Source organism: Caretta caretta, chromosome 17 (assembly GCF_965140235.1).
Source record: "Caretta caretta isolate rCarCar2 chromosome 17, rCarCar1.hap1, whole genome shotgun sequence".
Classification (NCBI taxonomy): domain Eukaryota; kingdom Metazoa; phylum Chordata; order Testudines; family Cheloniidae; genus Caretta; species Caretta caretta.
Genome location: NC_134222.1, coordinates 4,282,424 through 4,302,230, shown reverse-complemented (window position 1 = coordinate 4,302,230; position 19,807 = coordinate 4,282,424). Strand labels below are relative to the sequence as shown.

General features: G+C 48.6%; 1 protein-coding gene and 1 long non-coding RNA gene across 2 annotated transcripts; one reads left to right on the top strand and one right to left on the bottom strand.

Moving 5' to 3' along the window:
- Positions 1–204: 204 nt before the first annotated feature.
- Positions 205–14,097, bottom strand: ALDH3A2 (aldehyde dehydrogenase 3 family member A2). The gene is made up of 10 exons (XM_075120680.1): positions 13,936–14,097; positions 13,093–13,324; positions 12,895–12,980; positions 9,983–10,191; positions 8,301–8,418; positions 7,636–7,777; positions 5,767–5,933; positions 4,183–4,282; positions 3,328–3,563; positions 205–1,538 (listed from the first exon to the last, which is right to left on the bottom strand). The coding sequence occupies exons 1-10, from the start codon at positions 14,095–14,097 to the stop codon at positions 1,524–1,526; spliced, it is 1,467 nt and encodes a 488-aa protein (XP_074976781.1). The 3' UTR covers positions 205–1,523.
- Positions 14,098–14,103: 6 nt separating this feature from the next.
- Positions 14,104–17,919, top strand: LOC142069466 (uncharacterized). The gene is made up of 2 exons (XR_012665310.1): positions 14,104–14,395; positions 17,648–17,919. It is a non-coding gene; the product is annotated as an uncharacterized LOC142069466 (long non-coding RNA).
- Positions 17,920–19,807: the final 1,888 nt, after the last annotated feature.

Sequence of the window (19,807 nt, the reverse complement as noted above, 5' to 3'; positions counted from 1 at the left end):
AGAGCACTGTTCACCAAGAGGTCAAAGGCCTTTTTCTGGGGGGTAAATATTCCCAGTTTACAAATGGGAGAAGTCAAGTGAAGAGACTTGCCTGGGATCACACAGTGAATGGGTGGCAGAACTGCATATAAACCTGGTTTCCTGACTCCCTCTCAAGTACTTATCTGTATTGCCTCCTCTACTGAACCAACAAAGCTCAATTCATTCTTGTTTGTCAGGCAGTGTTTATTTAGTACGTTCAAAATATATATATATATTTAACTAAACATCATACATTTATATCTACTGAACAAAAGGCAAATCATTTTTCAATATAAATTCTTTAGTTAAATTTAATAGTATATCAAGTTGTTTATTTTCCTTATTGTTTAAAAATATTTGTTTTAAAAAGCTGGAACCTCTTCTAGTGCTTAAGTTTATCCAGTATTGTCCCCTTCAGCTGAAATACGTCCCCTGTTAATTAACTGATGCCTTCCTAGGATTAGGTATACTTCACTTGGAAGTATGTTCTGGTTTCTCTCCAGCAGCAAATGGAAATATGCCACGAGTGAGTTCTCTTAATTCCTAATGCACTAAACACTGCACCTGAATGTCAGAATGCAAGCCTGGCAGATAGGAGCACAAGTGACTGCAGCATTACGACAGAGAGACCCTGCGACTCTCTAGCAGCTGTAGCAGGTCCTTCACTTCGGAAGCTGCAGCCAGTTGAATGTGCGGTCAGATTAAATCACAGGGCTAACAAGTGGACAATCTCTTTTTCTGGGGGAGATTCTAAGGACACATGTTCTGGGTTAGAATGTGAGCAGCAGCCTCAATGTACATTTAGTCAGATTTTACTAATACTCAAGACCAATTCTGTCTCCACCACCCCAGAAAGGAAGAGATACCACACTAATTATGAGGTGTGGAAGATAGTTACTACAACCCTAGGAAGGTACCAGAAAAGGGAAGAACTGTAAAGAAAACGTCTCTGTCCATTAAGATGTAAAAAGGCTACTTCTGTTTTATTTTGGGCTTTTACTCTTTACATTAAGTGGATCAGGTCCTGATTTCCCTCTTTTTGGAGGACTCTGGAAGAATCATTGGAGGAACTGAACTGTGATGGCTCACAGACTGAAATGTAAGCCCAAGTTCTAGTTCTCCAGCAAAGGTGATAGTCCTGAGAAGACATACGCAGACTGCCTTTGACGTGGTCTTTATACAGCATGGAGTAGCAGCGGAGGGTGCTGCTGCTTCCTGCTTTGCAGTTCTCTTCTAACTCACTGCTGGTTGCATGACCAATACTTTACGCCCACTGCTGCATTAATCCCTTTATTGACGCATGGCTTTTCAAATCACATGAAGTGCCAGCCCAAGCAGTTACTAGCTAGTGCATTCTTACTTTACTTCTCATTGTTTTGTGCACTTCACATTTCATAGAAAAAAAGTAAAACTCTTAAGCGGAAAAAGGTCATTACATAAAGTGTGCGGTCAGGATACAAGTACTGCGGCTTGGTTATAGCAGGTCAGGTCACTTCTTTTCTTCAGGAGTAGGCTACCTGTGAAGGCAAAGAAAGATATTGTATAACTTCAGCAAAGAGATGGAATAAATTCCAACTCCTAGATATTAACAAAGGTGGGTGCGCATTCCCCACTTGAACAGACTCTAGATCCAATAGACACTGCTTTTCCTGGCCCACTTGCCATTCTCTTAATCCCTATTATCATGCCCCTTTTGACTCTTACTTCGAGTACTGTATAGAATCCACAGCCTAGATGCTGCATGCAAGAGAAGAATCATCCCTTCACAACCCCCATGTGACCAGGCTGTAAGGGTAGAGAGTCAAAGTGATGGACGGAAGGAAAGCCTGCATCACTCCAGGCTGTACCCACATCCGCCGCTCTGAAAGATTCCCCCCTCTACAAGCGGGGTCTGTAATACGCCACACAAGGAAAGTCCTATCTTGCTTCAGCAGGACTAGCAGGGCTTTGAAACCTGCTGCTCCTCAGCAATGACTGAGCCAGCACAGTCTCTGCACTGCCAAGGCACCACCCAGGGCTGTTCTCTTCAGCACAGGTCACTGACCTTGGGAAAACCCAAATGCTTTTAAAAATGCCTCTAGTCACCCTCTTCACTGAGAAGGCACGTAACGAGGTGTGGGGAGATGGCAGAACAAGGCCTTATTTTAAAGAGAGTTGGTCACAAGACTGGCAAAATAGGTTAAGAGGGAACTCATTCCATAGTGCATGGTAACAAAGAATTCGGGAAGGGACAGAAAACTGTGTGCTTCAGGGCTCATCAAGCCAATCTCTGACGAGTGGAGACCTAATGGTGGGCAACAATTAGCCTGCAATTGCCTGATGTGGGGATCTTGCACCTCTGGCTGGCCACTGTCAGACAGGATATTGCACTAGAGGGACAGTGGATGTGATCCCCAATGGCGATTCCAATTCAACCAGTCTTTACTGACATACTGATCTACAATTACCATTCCCTTCTGTCCCCAAGTCCACCCATGCTGCGGCAGGAAAGATTCACAAGTCAGAGTTGACATGTATGCTGTATGGCATGACAGCACACGCAGCCCCTGGTTACCCTCACTTTCCCAAGGCAGCATGTACGGCCTGGTTTGCTGCATTACTGGAGGCTGTTCATTTGGAATTTTAAGACATTTTTCACAATGGACCGTCTTGAATCCTCCACCTGCTCCAAACTGAAAGAGTTTCATGCCACCCAGACAGCCCTGCTCCCCCGCTCCAGAGCTCAACAGCACCTCTGGGAGGGAGGGAAGTATCCCTACATCCACAGGGGGTGTCTGCAGCAGAGCCAAAAGCCAACCTTCCCCTCTCAGCCCAGTCCCGCCACAGTATCCCTGTACGTAATACGCAGCTGCAAATGCCACATATTCAGTTCGTTAGCCAGGTAGCCAACCTACTCCCAAAGAAAGCTCTCATGCTGAAAGAGTTGCGGAAGCAGCTCATGCAGCCCTTGCAGATCCCATCCAGCCATGTCCCAACCCCTGTTCTTCAGGAGGAGGACTCAGTTTCTCATACGTTACCCATCAAATTAGAGCAATAATGGCCTAGCAGACTCAGAGGGTTTACCCAAGAATCAGCTCAGCTCTGTTACCAGTCTGGATCCTGCTAGCATAAGTGAGAGAGAAGCAGATTTGAGTGCTTCTGGCTGGCCCTGCTGTCACACAGATCTCAGCTCAAAAGTTACAGTAGACCAGCTTCTAGGAGAGGAGCAAGGCTGGGAAGTGGGACCTCCTGGCGCTAAATGGGCTCAGAAATAAACCCTCATTTAAAACACACAATGGTACAGAAAAACAGAGCCCCAAAGCTCACCTTTATCACTGCAGCCAGTATGGCTCCCAGTAGGGCCAGGGCAATGAGCCCCAGTCGGCCTTTGTTAAATCGCTTCAAGAAGAAGAACTTTGCCCAGTCCAGCTTCCTCTGACTGTTTGGCGGGTACCGGATTTTGTTCATACTTTCCATCGTCAGAGACTTAATTAAGCAGGAGCGGCGATGGGAGAAGGTCTCAAAGCTGTGTCTGCCGTGGTAGTTGCCCATTCCACTGTTCCCTGAATGTGTCAACACACACACTAGTTAGCATGCAGTTGGTTGGGCAAGTTAATCAGTCAGGCACATCCAGGCTTGCAGTGTGCCACATGAAAACAAAGGCACAGAATGTGCACCATAGGTGGGAATTCACTAGACAAGTTCCTTTCAAAACCCAGCTCCTCTTCAGTAACCTGCCCCCTGTCAAACCTTTGGTGGGTCTAAGTCCCGTTTCCAGAGGACAGGTGTCCACATCACAACAGGACCCCCTGATGGCATTTTCAGCAGAGAGACCAAGGACTGAATGGGCCTGGAAACGGAGTTAGCAGCTCATCCACAGAAGAGGTCATTCCAGGCCAGGGTGGAGGAATGTTGGTGCAGTGCAGGTGTATGCGCTGGAAGCTGCCTATGGGTGTGTGTCTACCTGTTCTGAGGATAAACGGGGGGAATTCAGGCCAGCACCTTTCTATGGGAACCTGCTATCTGTCTATTTTTTTAAGAAGGACTAGGGGCCACCTGCTGTACAGAACTCCAAGGCTCTGATCCATCACGAGATCACTGGAAAGAACCAGTGGCTAAGATACAGAGATCAGCTCTACACAGCACACTCATGGTTTATTACACAAAGTTCCTGTAACTCACCGACTCCACCGAAGGGCAGATCTGGGAGAGTGTAGTGCATAATGACATCATTTGCAGTGACACCTCCGCTGGAGGTCTCCGATATCATCCTTTTGATCAACTAATAAAACACAAACAGACGATACAATACCGGATAACCCACCGGCTGCGTTCAGTATAAAGTTTTAGATTGATGATCAACACTGTGATAGAAACTATCTTGACAAAGAAATTTAGGGATGATGGGAACCCGCCCATCAAGTTTACTACCTGTGGCTTCAGAAATGTTCTGTTTCTCCAGCGACATTTCATGGGCAAAAATTTTTGAGCTGGAAGTCTCCAAAACAGCACCATGTAGTGGTCATGTAGCAGCCAACACTTTCCTTGGCATCTTGTCAGATTACAGCATTGTGATGAACGTTTTAAGATCACCACTATAGAGTCAAGTTTTAGAAATGTTTAAAGGGACTAATATTTCAAAGCTAAATGCAGTGAGCATCAAGAGGTGAGAACGGGTGCATGATCAGGGTTACATCACACAGCTCTGCAATTCAGCTGCTAATTCGTCAGCTCTGACTAAGAAAGGATTGAAAAGTTCCCCTGAGAGAACCCAGAGACTGGCCAACTAGGGAAATGCCCTAAGAAGCCACCCATAAAGGATGCAGGTTTTATATGGCTATAAATGTAATAAAATCTCAGAGTGCTGAATTAGCAGCTGTATTCCAAGGGCTGGCAAGCAGGCTAACTAGGGCCAAGTGTCACAATGAAGAAGTTGGTGCTGACTGCACAAGATCCTTCCATGCTCAGACTTTGAGATGCCTGATAACTGTCTTTTCCAGGAGGAGCTACCCTTTGTACAGAGTCTTAATACTCTGCATTAACCGAGTTCTTTCCTGTTTTAGAACTAGGAGTTCAGATTCAAGACAACAAATTCTCTTAGCTATGCGAGTACAACCCCACTGCCCTCCGTGGAACTGCACCAGCAGCTGGGTTAGAGTTAGCTTTCCTAGGCAGACACACACACACCCCTTTCCCTTTTGGTTATAATGTATTTGGCTTTATCACGTTCCCACTAGCAATAGCTGATTCAATGGTCTGTACAAGATCTGTACTAGCTACAGTCTTTGCAAGTCCGGAGACCTCAACTTGCCGAATATTGTAATGAAAGATTACCAGCCTCTGTTACTGACTGTGTCCTTACCTGAGCTAGTATTTCAGTCTCTGCTATGTTGCCAAGCTACACATTCTTACATAACACTCGGCTGGTGGTGTATGAACAGGCCTGACCCACTTTGAGAGCCTGGTCACCCTGACCTATTATGACGAGCAGTGGAGTGGTGGGAAGCCGCTTGCCAAAATGACCCATCTATGTTGCGTTCCCACCCGGGTGTGAGGGCAAAACAGATTGATTTAAGTTACTTCCTGCCCCCAGAGTTCCAGAAGCTTTGGGAATATCTGATTCCACAGGACCCAAGAGCTGGGGTTTAACATGAGCTAAAGCCAAATGCACTCAATGAAGCTGTGCCAAGGATGAACCTGGCTCTGTGTTTATAATAAACAGGGCAGAGTTGTGTGTCCAACTGCGCAGTGCAGCCCAGGACCTACCTTTTTATCATTGGAAAATAAATAAAGGGCGAGTGGCTTCTCCCGCTGATTTATGAATTGAATGGCTTCATCTGCACTCTTTATCGTCACGATAGGAAGGAGGGGGCCAAAAATCTCTTCTTTCATGATCCTGGATTCTGGGCTAACATCAGTGAGTATAGTCGGGGCTACGACAGACAGGGGAGAAAACCGAGTTAGGAATAGGGAAATAAATGCTCTGCTCAAGAAGCCCCTCCTGCTCTCCTGCATCTAGCTCAGCAATGGTCAAGCACAGCTAGTTTCCCCATCTCAATTTTCAAAGAAAATAAATGCAGTTTTGTTGATCTAGTAAAGTGGGTATGCAGCCCGTAGGGCCAGATTAGCCTTATTTCACGAGCAGTAACGCAAGGAACCTACAGGCCGGCATCCTGTAAGACACTGGCTTAAGCAAGTTAGCGTAAGTGAAGCATAGGCCTCTGACCTTTAGCACAAATAACGTGGCCAACGGTCACCCTAGATTTTGAGGAACTGGGAATAGCTTGCTTATGAGACAAGCTGACATAAGACTAAGCAACCGCAGGAATACTGAACTGATACTAAGCTTGGATATTTTTGGACAGGATTGTTGGCAGACATCTAATCACAAATTTGCTTTAGCAATAGGGATGAGTCAATAGGGATGAATATGCTAGCCTACCAGGGAAAGGCACCCCAGTATTATAAGGGTGAGGAAGCTGGATATGGACAGAGGAGGCAGAGTGTTTGTATGAACATTCAGGGTGATTCCCAGGCCTTATATAAGCAAGAACCCACGTGAAGAAGGCAGCTAGCCCTCCAGCTTTCAATCCTTTATCACCTATCTTCAAGCACTGGGGATCTGGACCATCGGACCCATTTTGCGTGCCGGAAACAGGGCTGGTCCTTTGTCTTGTCTCTGACCACCAGATCTCCAAGAAAGGGGTCTGGGTATATAAGTATGAGCATTTGCTAGGCAAGAAATAACCGTTAAGATTTCTCTAATGCTCTATTATTGCTATTTGCTTCTGTGGTTTGGAGCTTTCTTGTCTCTATTAATTGTATTAATAAAAGGTGGTTAAGATTGTGTTTTGCTCTCCAGGTGAGTGCCCTTCCCATACAGCCTGGGGTTCCCTACAAGATACTGAACTTGTCAGTTTTTACTCTGTTGTGTCTGATCCTGGGGCAAGAACCTTAGGGGACTCCTCTCCTTACCTGAGTACCAATTGGCATTTATTATAGGACCAGGCTACAGTATGCATCGTTAGCAGTTAGGCCAAGTGACTTGCCCGAGGTCACACAGGAAGTCAGTGGCAGAGCTGAGAACAAACCCAGGTTTCCTGGATCCCAGCCCCATGCTTTATCCCTTGTAAAAAGGGAAGGCAATAGGCAGACCTCATGGCTGTGGTGTGGGCACCACCTGAGCACAACCAGAGGCTTTGCACCATGGTGTGACTTCCAAACTGGCATCAGAAGTCTCTGTGACTTAGAAGAGATTTGTACAGATTAATAGGAGTCTGAAAGCTTGGGGCGGAGGGGAAGAGACCTGAAAATGAGGAAACCGAAGCTGGTCTGTTATTCTGCCATTCACCAGTGTTTTGTTCATACTAGACATGAGGAGAATGAATAGCTATATCAAAACACTGAAACAGCTGACAGAAACACCTCTCCTGTAGGAACATTAGGCTGCAGAGATATTCCTATGTGTTTGCTTTTTATTTTAATCCTATGCACCAACTGGATTAAACACAGGCCAAATGAGCCAGAAGTCTGACTACACATCAGCTCGGAGAGGAGAGAACACTAGCTGGGCATAAGGATCATGGTCACACCTATATGCCACCCTGTTGTCCCAAGCAAATGTAGAAGGAATACCGATAAAACACGAAGCCTCCTCAGTCTCTCCTCCATAAGCTATCTTCTGCCCTTCCAGCAGCGTCACGAGCCTTTTAAAGTGGTGCTTGTTGACGATCCTTTCATAATCTGGAGATTTTTTTATATCTTTCCCATGGAATTCCTGTAAAAAAAAAAAAAAGAAAAGAAAAGGGGGTGGGGTTTAAAAATTGGACATGTTGATCAATAATCTGGCACCTACCCGCCTAGGCCAGGGTCAGCACAGACATCAGCTGGACTACTGCAAGGCTGCAAATCCTGTCATTACTCAGATGAGGCCATTTCTCAGCCTCGGAAGTGTCTGTCATCTCCTTGAAATGTATTAGTGTGCTCTCAGCAGGTATGGATTTCCAGTTACATTTGCACAGCACAGATCTGAAACTCTACAGGCTTGGGAAAACTGAATGGATGCCAGGAAACACAAGTCGGGCCATCTGACAGAGTAAGTCCCCAGACCTGGCACTGCTATGACAAGGGCTTTGGAGTTGTCAAGTTGTTTACAAACATTCCAAAGCACACACTTGACACCATCATGAGCCTGAAATACAGGTTCGTAATTACGGGAACTCCGGGGGCAAAACACACAGAGCTACAATTACAGTGAAAGCAGCTGCAGATTTGCAAAGCAAGCATCACTTAACACTTACCTTGAGAGTCTTCTTGATATTCTCCACTATTTTGTTCTGGATGGATTGGTCACAGAGGATGTAATCGGGGGCAATGCAGGTCTGCCCACAGTTCAAATACTTCCCCCAAGTTACTCGTCTAAGGACGGAAGAAAAGGGTTGATCTCCATTTACTAGTGTTTTACTGACAAGAGGAGCCATCTCTACATGGGGCACTACCCACGCACCACATCCATCCCGAACCATTCTAAGTGATTACTATCTTGCTGTTCAGCTTCTCCCAGGAGCACACCTCCCTGCAGGAGGATGACTCATGTGGGGGGAGATAAGGGATGTTTCTTACCAGAGATTACACCCCCATGATGCTGTTTTCTAGTGATCAGCAAACAAATTTTGAAATCTAGATAAACCAAGCTCATTGGGACCCCCATTACGAGTCAGAGGATCCCCCCAGCTGATGCTGACAGAGGATTCTGAAGCCAATGCTGCATGCAGATGCTAAACCGCAATGGATCAACTGCAGCATAAACTCCAGCAATTCAAGAGCACCTGAACTCTGCGGTCTGCTGCTTTAATTAAAAATAGCCAAGAGTTAGAGCAATAGCCTTGAACAAGGTACAGTAACTATCTTTCTGTAACATTCTGCATCAGCATTGGTGATCAGTCGGTCATATCTACAGGCTGCAGCCTTCCAAAGTCTCTACCTAGCAAGACCGTTAGTACGTTTGTACGAACAGTACAGGTTTTAGTCTCATTTTACAAGATTAAACAGCATTTGTACCATGCTATGATTTTCTTGTGTTAAAGAACTCTGCGCTCTAACACAAACCTTGGGGCCCCCATACTAGATCCTCAAGCTCTGCTCAGGCAACTGGAGAACTGAGTTATGAGCGTACAATAGAATATGCTGCTTCTCCACAACTTTTCAATCTGAGCCATTTTCTTTTGCTGTGCTGCAAGAAAAATGTTAATACCCCAGCATCCATAGTAAGCGGAGTTACTGAATTAGGCCTCTAACAGCTGCTTTAAAGAATGCTGCCTCCTATTTTAAAACAGACCTCCCTAAATATTTGGTTTTGTACTGCTCAATAATTCACAGAGCAGGGTCCCATCAAGGCATGGCAGCTGCCATACACCAATCTGGGATCGCTGTTCTGCGGGACTCTGAGATCGCTGCTGCGGGACTCTGGACATGTGCCCTTTGTTCTAGATTCTGCAGGATGGCTGTGAAACTGAATGGGATGATACAAACAAAAATCCAAAACCACAGCCTCAATCCTGCCAGTATTGCACATGGAGCAACTTGCAAGACTGGGGTCTATTTAAATAACGAGGGGGCAGATTAAGCTAATTTTTCACCTTTTAAAGTCTCCTCTCTCGCCTAATGTGGTCAGTCAAGTATAATCTAATTTATTTAAACTAATTAGATAAAAGCTTTTAAAAAACATTAACAGAGCCAAATATGCTAAAATAAAAGTTTCATCTTTCAGTTTCTATTTGTTAAAACTCAAACATGCAGAAGTGGGATCAAGTGAGAGCCAACCAATATCCCAAGACAGAGAGAAACCAGTGTAGGAAAGGACAGCCCAGCCATAAGACACCACCATAGTCACGGAGGCATGTGTCCAATGCTGTAAGCCACAAACATTCCTCATGGACTTCACCCCACCCCCAGCAATTGAACCTTTAGAGGATGAGCTCACCTGCAGGCAATTTCAATATTGCAGTCCTTATCAATATAACACGGACTTTTTCCACCCAGTTCAAGAGTGACAGGGGTGAGGTGCTTGGCAGCAGCTTCCATGACAATTTTGCCCACTTGGGAACTCCCGGTATAGAAGATGTGATCAAACCTCTCCTTTAGCAGCTCAGTTGTCTCCTTGACCCCTCCATTAATAACTGGGTACAGGTCCTTCAAATGCAGACAGAAATAGCAAGACGTTTGTGTAACTGACTTGACTTTGGTGCAATAAATGTCAAGAGATTTGTAACACGATATCGTTACTTTGCTGTTGCTGCATGGCAAGTTCATTGCAAATGCAGCCCCCATCCCGTTTGGGCTGTTTGCTTGGAAATCTCAACACTGCAAAAGGTCTCCCATGCCTGATGTGAGCGGTTAACTCCAGATTCAGAGTCTGGCTCCTTCAAGCAAAGCACCAATTGCTTTAACAAAGCTACAGCCACTTGGGAGGCAATTATTGCCAGCACCAGGTTACAGAAGCCAAGATGGAATCAAAGCCAACAGCAGTGGTTTTTGGTATGGAAATGGCAGTTGCTTCTTAGCTCTTGGACATTTTTACTGATGTGTCAGTAGAAGTCATCGGATTAAACACCACAACAATACAGCATGATGGGAAGTTTGGTTTACTTTCATGGCTTCATTATCTTTAGACAACTGTCTAAACAGGCATGACTGCAGTATCGCAGGAAATACCTGCAACAGACTGCAACTGTGTCTCCTGGGCCATCTGGCGGTGCTCATTAAAAAGAGGGCTGACTTGCTAATGCTGCCTGGGGCAGGGGGAGAATTAAGCCTCTGCTGCTGATAATCCCACTACCTAGAGTTCCTTTAGCAAGGCATGGACTACACTGAAGTGTTTACTGCCCGGCGTTCGAGCTCACGGAGCCTGTTCTCTTCTAGTCAGGGAGTGCCATCCCATCCCCATTCTTCAAAATAGCAGACACATGGAGTCAAACGTGCAGGTACTAGCAGGCATTAGTGCTTCACAACCACCACCACCAGCAGGTAGGAAACCTCATGCTGTAGGGCTTAAGCAAATCTCTAACTATTAGAGACCAGAATGAGACCTCAGGTAGGTGAAAGATTAGCACACGTCTGCCTCTGGCAGGGTTCTTGCACCTCCGGAAGCATCTAGTGCTGGCCACTGTCAGACAGGATACAGAGCTAGGTGGACCTTGGGTCAGATCCAACGTGACTAGTCCTGTGTTCCTAAGAAGGGGAAGCCTGAACTGTCTGTAAGAAAGGACACATAATGAAATGCTCCGTGGCAGCAGTCGGGGAAGAATTGCAGCATGTTAACTGGGTCGCAGACAAAACCAGGCTGAATGAGAAGCTGGTTAACAGTTCCCCTTGCAAAAGGAATAGAAGACTCTGGTTTGATTTAATATTGTGGGATGAAGGAATTCCCTTTTGGCAATCCACCTGCCAGCCCTGCACAGAGCTAGACAATAGAGGAGATGGGAAATGAAAGTCTGCAAAAAGTCTGGCATTCAAGCCACCTCTCGACTCTTCCCCCCAATACAGAACCACTTGCAGGGACCCACCCCTCACTTATCCTATTGTGCCAACTCTAGTAGGTTTCGGGATCTCAAGGCAGCTCTCCACCAAAATGAGGCTGAAGCAGTTTCCTAGCTGGGGCCAATCAAATTGGTAGTTTTTACATCTATCCCCAGTGAGATTTTAACACTCAAACACCACAAGTCCTGTCAGGGCTAGGATATGAGAATCATTTACCTGCCTTAAAGAGGAGCACAAGCAGCGCAGCAAATCTCACCCTAAGAGGGATTGGTAGGACACATATGGGCCCAGAGGTGGACTGGCCTTTATCCTCTCATAGAGCGCTCAGAGACCCACTAGCCCCCCAGAGATGGCCAGGAACGGCCAGGTTTCTACACCCAAGTAGCTATGACTGCAGACTAAGAGTCGTTGCAACATTTTGATTCAATGTCACTAGCACTAAAGCAGCAGCTGTTCACTTTAGAAATACTGCTGCTTCCCCAACCCTGGTGCTACCAAACAGTAATGCTATCCTTCTCCAGTGCCTGAGTTAACTTGCAAAATAATCCTATTTACACAGAGCAAGGTTTCACAATAGCTGTCAGGATGCAAAAGTGCTGGGATCCCCTTTGTGCTATAATCCTAATTGCAGCATCCTGGCTTGCAGAGTTTGGATACTTTTGGAGAGAGCAGGTCACCATTCATGACAAACTTCAGGAGGCCTGAACCTGTCATTGCTGAAGTCAACAGCAAAACTCCTATTAATTTCTAACACAGAAGCAGGACCTGAAAGGAATGATACCACACTTGGTCCCACAGAGAACCCTGTCCTTCAGAGGAAGTTCAAGACAGCGAACGGAAAGGCGAATAGTCTGCTTGACTTTACAATACACTAACTGCCTGGAACATTCCCTCGTGCATGAGTTCCTCATGGACACCTGCAAAGCCACCTCATTATTTTCCTTCTAATCCCTCCATAAATTCCCCTCTGTTGATCCTGTTGTTCCTAATAGTCTCACTGTTGGCCTGTGCTCCCCTTCCACCCTGTCTGTTTGCTGTATCCACCTGCAAACTCTTTAGGGCAGAGACCATCTTTGTTACATGCCTGTATAGCACCTAGCAAGATGGAACTTGGATTGGCAGAGCCATGCAAACCCACGGATATCCACTATGTCCGCGGACAATGTGTACGGATGGATGCGGATCTAAATTTTATGTCTAGAGCCCTGCAAATATCCTCAGATATCCACGGATCATGTTTGTGGATCGTGGATCAGATACGGATACAAAGCTTGTATCTGCACAGGGCCCAGGCACAACAAGACAAACGAATAACTAAAAACAACAGCACTGTCAGGAATGTTGGCTTTTACTGACCTTGTCAATGTACTGTGGGATCAGCTCAGCTACAAGCTTTGCTGTATTTTCACTTATCTCTGAAGGTTTGATCACTACAGCATTTCCTAAGAGACAAAAGTCAAGACAATGTGTTGTCTGCTTGAGCCTGGAACACACTAAGGGGAGAAAGGATGACGGGAAAGGCCAACAAAACAAGGCACAAGGATTGTACCATACCTGCTGCGATGGCCCCTATTAGGGGCTGCATAATCAAGACAAAGGGGTAGTTCCAAGCCCCAATAACCAGGACCACGCCCAGCGGTTCATGGTGGATGTAGACCTCATCCGTCAGCGTCAATATATTCTTCGAAACAGGCTTCGGGGCGGCCCACGTAGGAAGCCTGTCCACCATCAGGGCGATCTCCCCCAACACTCCCATAATCTCGAAGCTGTATGCATTGCATTCACTCTGTCACAGAGAGCAGGGTGCTCCGTCAGTGAGCGCCACAGCAGGGGTGCCACGTTACTGGAGACACCCGGAGCAAGAGGCAGGATGATGGCAAATCTAATTAGCCGAGGCTGGCGGCTGGCGCACGCACCTACTGCCCGACTGCGGGGGGCGGGGGATGCCCCCAGAAGACACATGTCTACAACAGACGAGCCCCGGCTTCAGAGCCTGAGCCCAGACGCAGGCAGCGGCCCAGACCTGAAATCGCCCAGGGGGAAGAGGAGGCTGGACCGAGCCTGCAGGGAGCAGGGGGGCCACAGCCACCCCAGGCCCGCCGCACCCACCTCCAACCGGGGGGGGGGGGGTGTTTTAAGCCCTGAACCCGGAGCCAGCCCCTGAGGGCACCGCGCAGCGGGGTCTTGGCCCCAGGCCCCCCCCGGGCAGGGGGGAGGGGGCGCTCAGTGGTTTGAGCATTGGCCTGCTAAACCCAGGGTTGGGAGTTCAATCCTTGAGGGGGCCATTTAGGGATCTGGGGCACCTATGGGGGACTGGCCCTGCTCCCAGCAGGGGGTGGGACCGGATGACCGCCCGAGGTCCCTTCCGGCCCTGAGAGACGGCGATCGGCGGGGCACCTTGTGCAGATCCGCGTGCAGGGCGGCGGCGATCTCCGGCTCCTTCTCCTTCACCATCCGCTCCAGGGCCCGCAGCTGCCGCAGCCGGAAGGCCCACGGGCGGCAGCGGCCCGAGCGGAACGCGGCCCGCGCGCGCGCCACCGTCTGCTCCGGCGTCTCCATGGCGGGCGGGGACCTGCCGGGAGAGGCGGCGGTCAGGGGGCGCCGGCCCGGCGCTTCCCCCGGGACCGGCCAATCAGCGGCCGGGCTGCGGGCAGCGCGAGGCAACGACCCCCCGCGGCTGCAGGCGGGAGTTGGCCGCGCTCGCGCAAGGGGGCGGGGGGGAGTTTCCGGCGCTGGTTCCCGCTCGGGCGGGGCCCGCCCACCTGACTCTGCCGCGCCTCAGCTGCGGGCAGCCCGCCTCCCACCTGACTCTCCCCCCCCCCGCGCTGACACCGCCTCCTTCCGGTCACCTGACCAGGTAGGGACGTGGCCGCACTTCCGGCCCAACCAATATAGGGACCCCCCCCCCCCCATGGAGATAGTGGAAGGACCTCGGGGGGAAGAACCTACCCCCCCCCGAGAGAGAATGGAGGGGCCCCTGTGGGGAACCCAGCCCCCCCCCGAGAGAGAATGGAGGGGCCCCTGTGGGGAACCCAGCCCCCCCCCATAGAGAGAGAATGGAGGGGACGCTGGGGGAACCCAGCCCCCCCCCAGAGAGAGAGAATGGAGGAGCCCCTGTGGGAACCCAGCCCCCCCCCAGAGAGAGAGAATGGAGGGGCCCCTGTGGGGAACCCAGCCCCCCCCCGAGAGAGAATGGAGGGGCCCCTGTGGGGAACCAGCCCCCCATAGAGAGAGAATGGAGGGGACGCTGGGGGAACCCAGCCCCCCCCCCAGAGAGAGAGAATGGAGGGGCCCCTGTGGGGAACCCAGCCCCCCCCCAGAGAGAGAGAATGGAGGGGCCCCTGTGGGGAACCCAGCCCCCCCCAGAGAGAGAGAATGGAGGGGCCCCTGTGGGAACCCAGCCCCCCCCCCCAGAGAGAGAGAATGGAGGGGACGCTGGGGGAACCCAGCCCCCCCCCCCAGAGAGAGAGAATGGAGGGGACGCTGCGGGAATCCAGCCCCCCCAGAGAGAGAGAATGGAGGGGACGCTGGGGAGAGTCACCCTGATGCCTCCCCAAACACACCCAGGAAGCGGAAGGACCCACCTGCTCCAAAGCACCCGGAGTGTGTAGAGGATTCTGGATGTGGGTCCTTGCCAGGGTGTGCACTGTGTTGGGGTGGGGGTTATGTGTGGGTGGGTGCAGCAGCAGGGTGGGCGTGGGTCCCTGGTGGGGTGGGAGGAGAGTCAGGGTGGGCACATTAGGGCAGACATGGGTCCCTGTTGAGCGAGTGCAGTGTTGAGTGGGGATAGTGTCAGAGTAGGTGCAATGGGGGGGGGAGGGTGCATGTCCCTGTCATGCAGAACCAGTCACTACCCCATAACACCTGCTTTAATCCATCTGTCTGTGGTTTCTGCAGCCCATTCTGCTTTTTTTAGGGCCTGATTTTCAGAAGCATTGAGCACCTGCAGCCCCGTGACTTTATTTGGAGCTGTGGGAGCTTAGTGCCCTGATGGTACCCAGCGCTGTGCAGCTATGCCACAGGTAGCAAGTCCATGCCTGAGGGACTAGAATCTAAGAGTATGTCTACAGTGCAGCTGATAGTGTGCCTCTTTGCCTGCAAAGACTGACTCCAGCTAGTGCCCTAAAAATAGCTGTGTGGAGGTTGTAGAATGGGCTAGCCACCCGTGTTTGAGCCTGCCCACCCCCCGGGTCTATACTCGAGTGGCTAGCTCGTGCCATAATGTCTACAGTGCTATTTTTAGAACGCTAGCTGGAGCAGAGCTAGCATGTGTCTGTCTACCTAGTCTGAGAGTCACACCCCCATCTGCAGCGGGGACATACCCTAAAGGCCTGAGCAGCAGGTATGATATAGAACAAGCAAAAGAAAGCGTACAGTGTTTGGATCTGTATTTCACATAGAGGTGCAGTTTCACCTGTCCTTTGGAACAGGGGCACTTGATGTGCAGCACCTGGGAGGTGGATGTAGGGGCCTGGGGCAGCACCATGACAATGGATACGAGATCAGGAGTAGACAAAGCATTGAATTTGGGCTGGAAGAGAGGGACTAGGTGTAGGAGAGATGGAGGTAGAGACAGACAAGGTTGGAAGAGATAATGAAGGAGCCATTGCAGTCTAGGGTGTGGGGTAAATTACTTTGCAAATTTGCAAACAACAGTAGGGCCCTTGCAGGTTCAGGCATGGCCAGCCCAAGAGGCATGTTCCCTTTGACCCATTTAGCTTGGTACAGTCCTGATCCTGAGTCAATATTAGCAGAGCAAGTAGAGCTCATTTGAATAAACAGGTATATAGGCATTTACATGCAGCTCGTTCAACCCTCCCAGCAGGTAGAGCTGCAGCTTGGCCCAGGTTTAGAACACCCGTCCCAGGGAGCTGGCATCTCTGCCGGTGCCCTGCAATGGTTGGCAAGGGTACTAATCCTCTGCTCATTAATTCTGAGATCGTAAAGTCACAAGATTATGGGTGCAGTTGGGGAATAGGTAGCAGTGGGCAGAGGGACTCCTGATTAACAAAGGACCCTATGTTCATACAAATCATAGAAAAAACCTATGGAAAACATGCAAACAGAACACAGCTGCTCAGCCTATAGGAGTCTCTCTATGTCAGTGTATTTCAGAGTGGTCTCTGGGGTACCAGCTGCTCTCTTGCCCTTTCCCAGGGTCAGGTAGGGCAGCTGAGAAATCTGCCCTGCCTCCGTTCTTTCCCGGAATTTATTTAAACATAACCCCCATCCCTTTTATTTAAATGCTACTAAAAACGGTAAATATTAAGAATGAATTTGTTTTGAAGTGTAGCACCATTCACTCTAGTGTCTGGGCACCCACACTGCAAAACACAGCTTGATCATTGCAAATTTTACAGGGATAGGAGCTCCTGGTTATAAAGAAGCCATTTGTGTTTACAGAACAACTTCACTGTAAAAGGAGACTTCATTCTCTCCCCAGCCTACTCTATTAAAACAATACAGGCATTTCATTCTATGTCTTTGTATGTCAGAGTTTACCCTAAGTAGCTTCCACTACATGAAAATACCTATGCAAGAGGAGGAAAGCTATTCCTGCAGAAGCACTCTTCCTTGCCTGAGAAAATAAAGGGCAGGTATTTCATAGTAAATACCCGCAGTGGTTCCCCTTCCCTGGGCGTAGGTAGTTTGCTATTAAGCTTTAACAAAAGTGGCGTGTTATAAAAAGACATTACCTTAATCGCAGCTTCTCCCTGGACTGCTCGACAGCAATGAGGGCAAAGAACACAGCCGTGCCCCAGACACCTCCCTACTTTGACTTCATCCCTCCCACTAAGGAAATTTGGCCCCAAGCCCAGCGTCAGCTGTATAGTATTTGCAAGAACACACACACACATTTTTATATGTAATTGTGGGCCTTTAATATTTAGTTGCCAATTATTTTCTTGCCTGTGGTTTCTGGCAGATTCTACAAAGTCCAAAGTACATTGGCCCAGATCCTGAAAGGTATTAAATGCCTAACTCCTGCTGGAATTAATGGGAGTTAGATGCCTAAATACCTTTCAGGATCTAGGCCACTGTTCCCACCTTGAGCTCCTCAACATCTCAGTTCCCTCTCTCCTTAAAATCTTAACTCCATTCCCTCCAGGTCTCAGTCCATCTCACTTGATTTCCTTGCTGCATCTCAGAGAACTTTCTTTCACTGCACCTATGTCCGAGAGAGGAGATTTAAGGAAGAGGGGATGGGCAGAGAGGGTAAAGAAGCTAAAGACAGGAAAGGAAAGAAATGTTATGATTTCGAGGAGGGAAGATTACAAGGAATCTCCATACACCTCTAGCAACATCTGATCCAGTCATCTGTAAACCTGTTTCCTAAGGGGTTTCTGCTCTCAAAGATAAACTTTTGAATTCTCCATTTCAGTTTTGGTTTTGTTGTTTTTTGGGGGGTGAGAGGGTTTGAAGGAAAAGTAGTTTCCATTGAGATCATGTGAGAAGAGTCCATCTGCGCAATGCCCATCGGCTTCATTCTGAATGACTGTGACTGCCAGGCCGGTGAAAGAATGAACTTCCCAAAGCAGACAGGTGCACAAACAAAATCTCCCTCGAGCGAGTCCTCCCACATATTTTAACACCAAACTAGGTCAGGCAGGTTCTTATATGTATTACCATGGCACCTTGCAGCCCCAGTGCGAGGTGCTATACAAACACACAACAAAGATGGGCTCCTGCTCCAAAGAGCAAACAAATCTGAACAGAAGATAAGAGACGACAGATGGATGCAGATAGACAGTGGGGGAATCCATGGAAACAATGAGACAGCGTGGGTCAGCATGGCAGGCGGTGGTCTCAGCACACCAAGAGCCTAACCCTTGTCAATCGTTTTGTAGGCATCACACGATTTGAAGGAGCAATTTGAAGGAGAATAATGAATGTGTTCGTTTTGTGGCTGTTTACGGGGAGCTCCTCCCAAGCACGAGTGCGTGTTTGAAAATTGAATGAGTGAGTGATGGAGGCTGCACCAAGGGCTGATCAGAGGCGGGAGCTGACGTTTCAGTATGGACTAAAAGAGATGACAGGGGTGGGGCTAGGTCTTGAAAGCGAAGACAAGCAGCATATGTTTGATGCAATAAAGAGGCAGCCAATGGAGGGATTCAAAGAGAAGGGTGACACGGTCAGTGCAACAGGCTAGGAAAACGATCCTTGTAGCATCAAACCAAATGGTTCTGAGCAGGGCGAGACTGCATTTGTCAAGGCCACAAAAGCGTGTTCCAATCACCAGGATCTGAGATGATGAAAGCCTGGATGACAATTTTGGCTGGGTGGATGGATAGGAAAGGCCATCTCTTTGAGATGTTGTGCAGAAGGATTCTGCAAGACTTCAATGCAGTGTGGATGTGAGGACCACTATATAGAATAGGCTCTCCCCTGGCCTCTCACAAGCTGTGAGATTCTTTACATGTGGCCGATTGCTCTCAGCAGTGTGACATTCTGCCCAGTTTTTGAAAACAAAGAAAATCAAAGAAATCACTTCCAGTGAGTAGTATGGGCAAAGGGCAAGTGACCCTTGTAAGCAGTGAGCCTTGGAACCAGCTTCCATTTGATATTGATCTGTTCACATGGTTCAAAAATATATGCAGACGCTTCTCTGACTTCTATTTGATGGCTGACGGAGAGGCAGCCAAGCTGTGAGGAATCCACAGGCTTGTGGACACTCCACAGACAGGACACATAATAGCCTGGAGAATGCAGCATCCACTTATGTGCATGACTGGAAAGGGAAGGAATTTTCCCAATATGTTTTGGGCAATAAATCACCTAAACCACGTACAGTGAAAACACAGGCGGGGGCAAGGAATGCCTGGATTTCCCCACATAGCCAAAGAGTGCCTCTCTGTCCTTGGTGAGCCTTGACATGTGCTGGGGCCACGAGGCCAGAGTAAGGAGCTTGAAGCACCTGGCCAAAGTTGCATAGGGTGTTTTTTCAATTTTCCGTGTCCCCAGCCTCTGTATGGCATGTTCCTTTGTAATGCTAGGGAAACCTGCCAGTCCTGTTCAAACAAGATCACCCCAGTAGGCAGCTGCCTGAGCAGACTAACTTAAAGTCCAGTTAGGATTATGTAACATATTGACTCAAGTCCAGTGCACTCCATAGTCCCCTCAGGCTGGTGTGAAGCAGAGCTGTATGTTCATGTAAGAGGTCCTATTGCATAAAATTGTTAGTAACTCACCTTTGTACACCATCTTTAACCCCAATGGATCTCAAAGTCCTTCACTGATTGAAACTCCGAGTATATACAGATGGATGACC

Excerpts from the sequence above, each read along its gene's own strand:
- ALDH3A2 (XM_075120680.1), bottom strand. The coding sequence starts at position 14,097 with ATGGAGACGCCGGAGCAGACGGTGGCGCGCGCGCGGGCCGCGTTCCGC. Across the intron at positions 10,192-12,894 it reads TCCCACAGTACATTGACAAG|GACCTGTACCCAGTTATTAA; the intron begins GTCAGTAAAAGC and ends CTGCATTTGAAG. Across the intron at positions 7,778-8,300 it reads ATATCAAGAAGACTCTCAAG|GAATTCCATGGGAAAGATAT; the intron begins GTAAGTGTTAAG and ends TTTTTTTTACAG.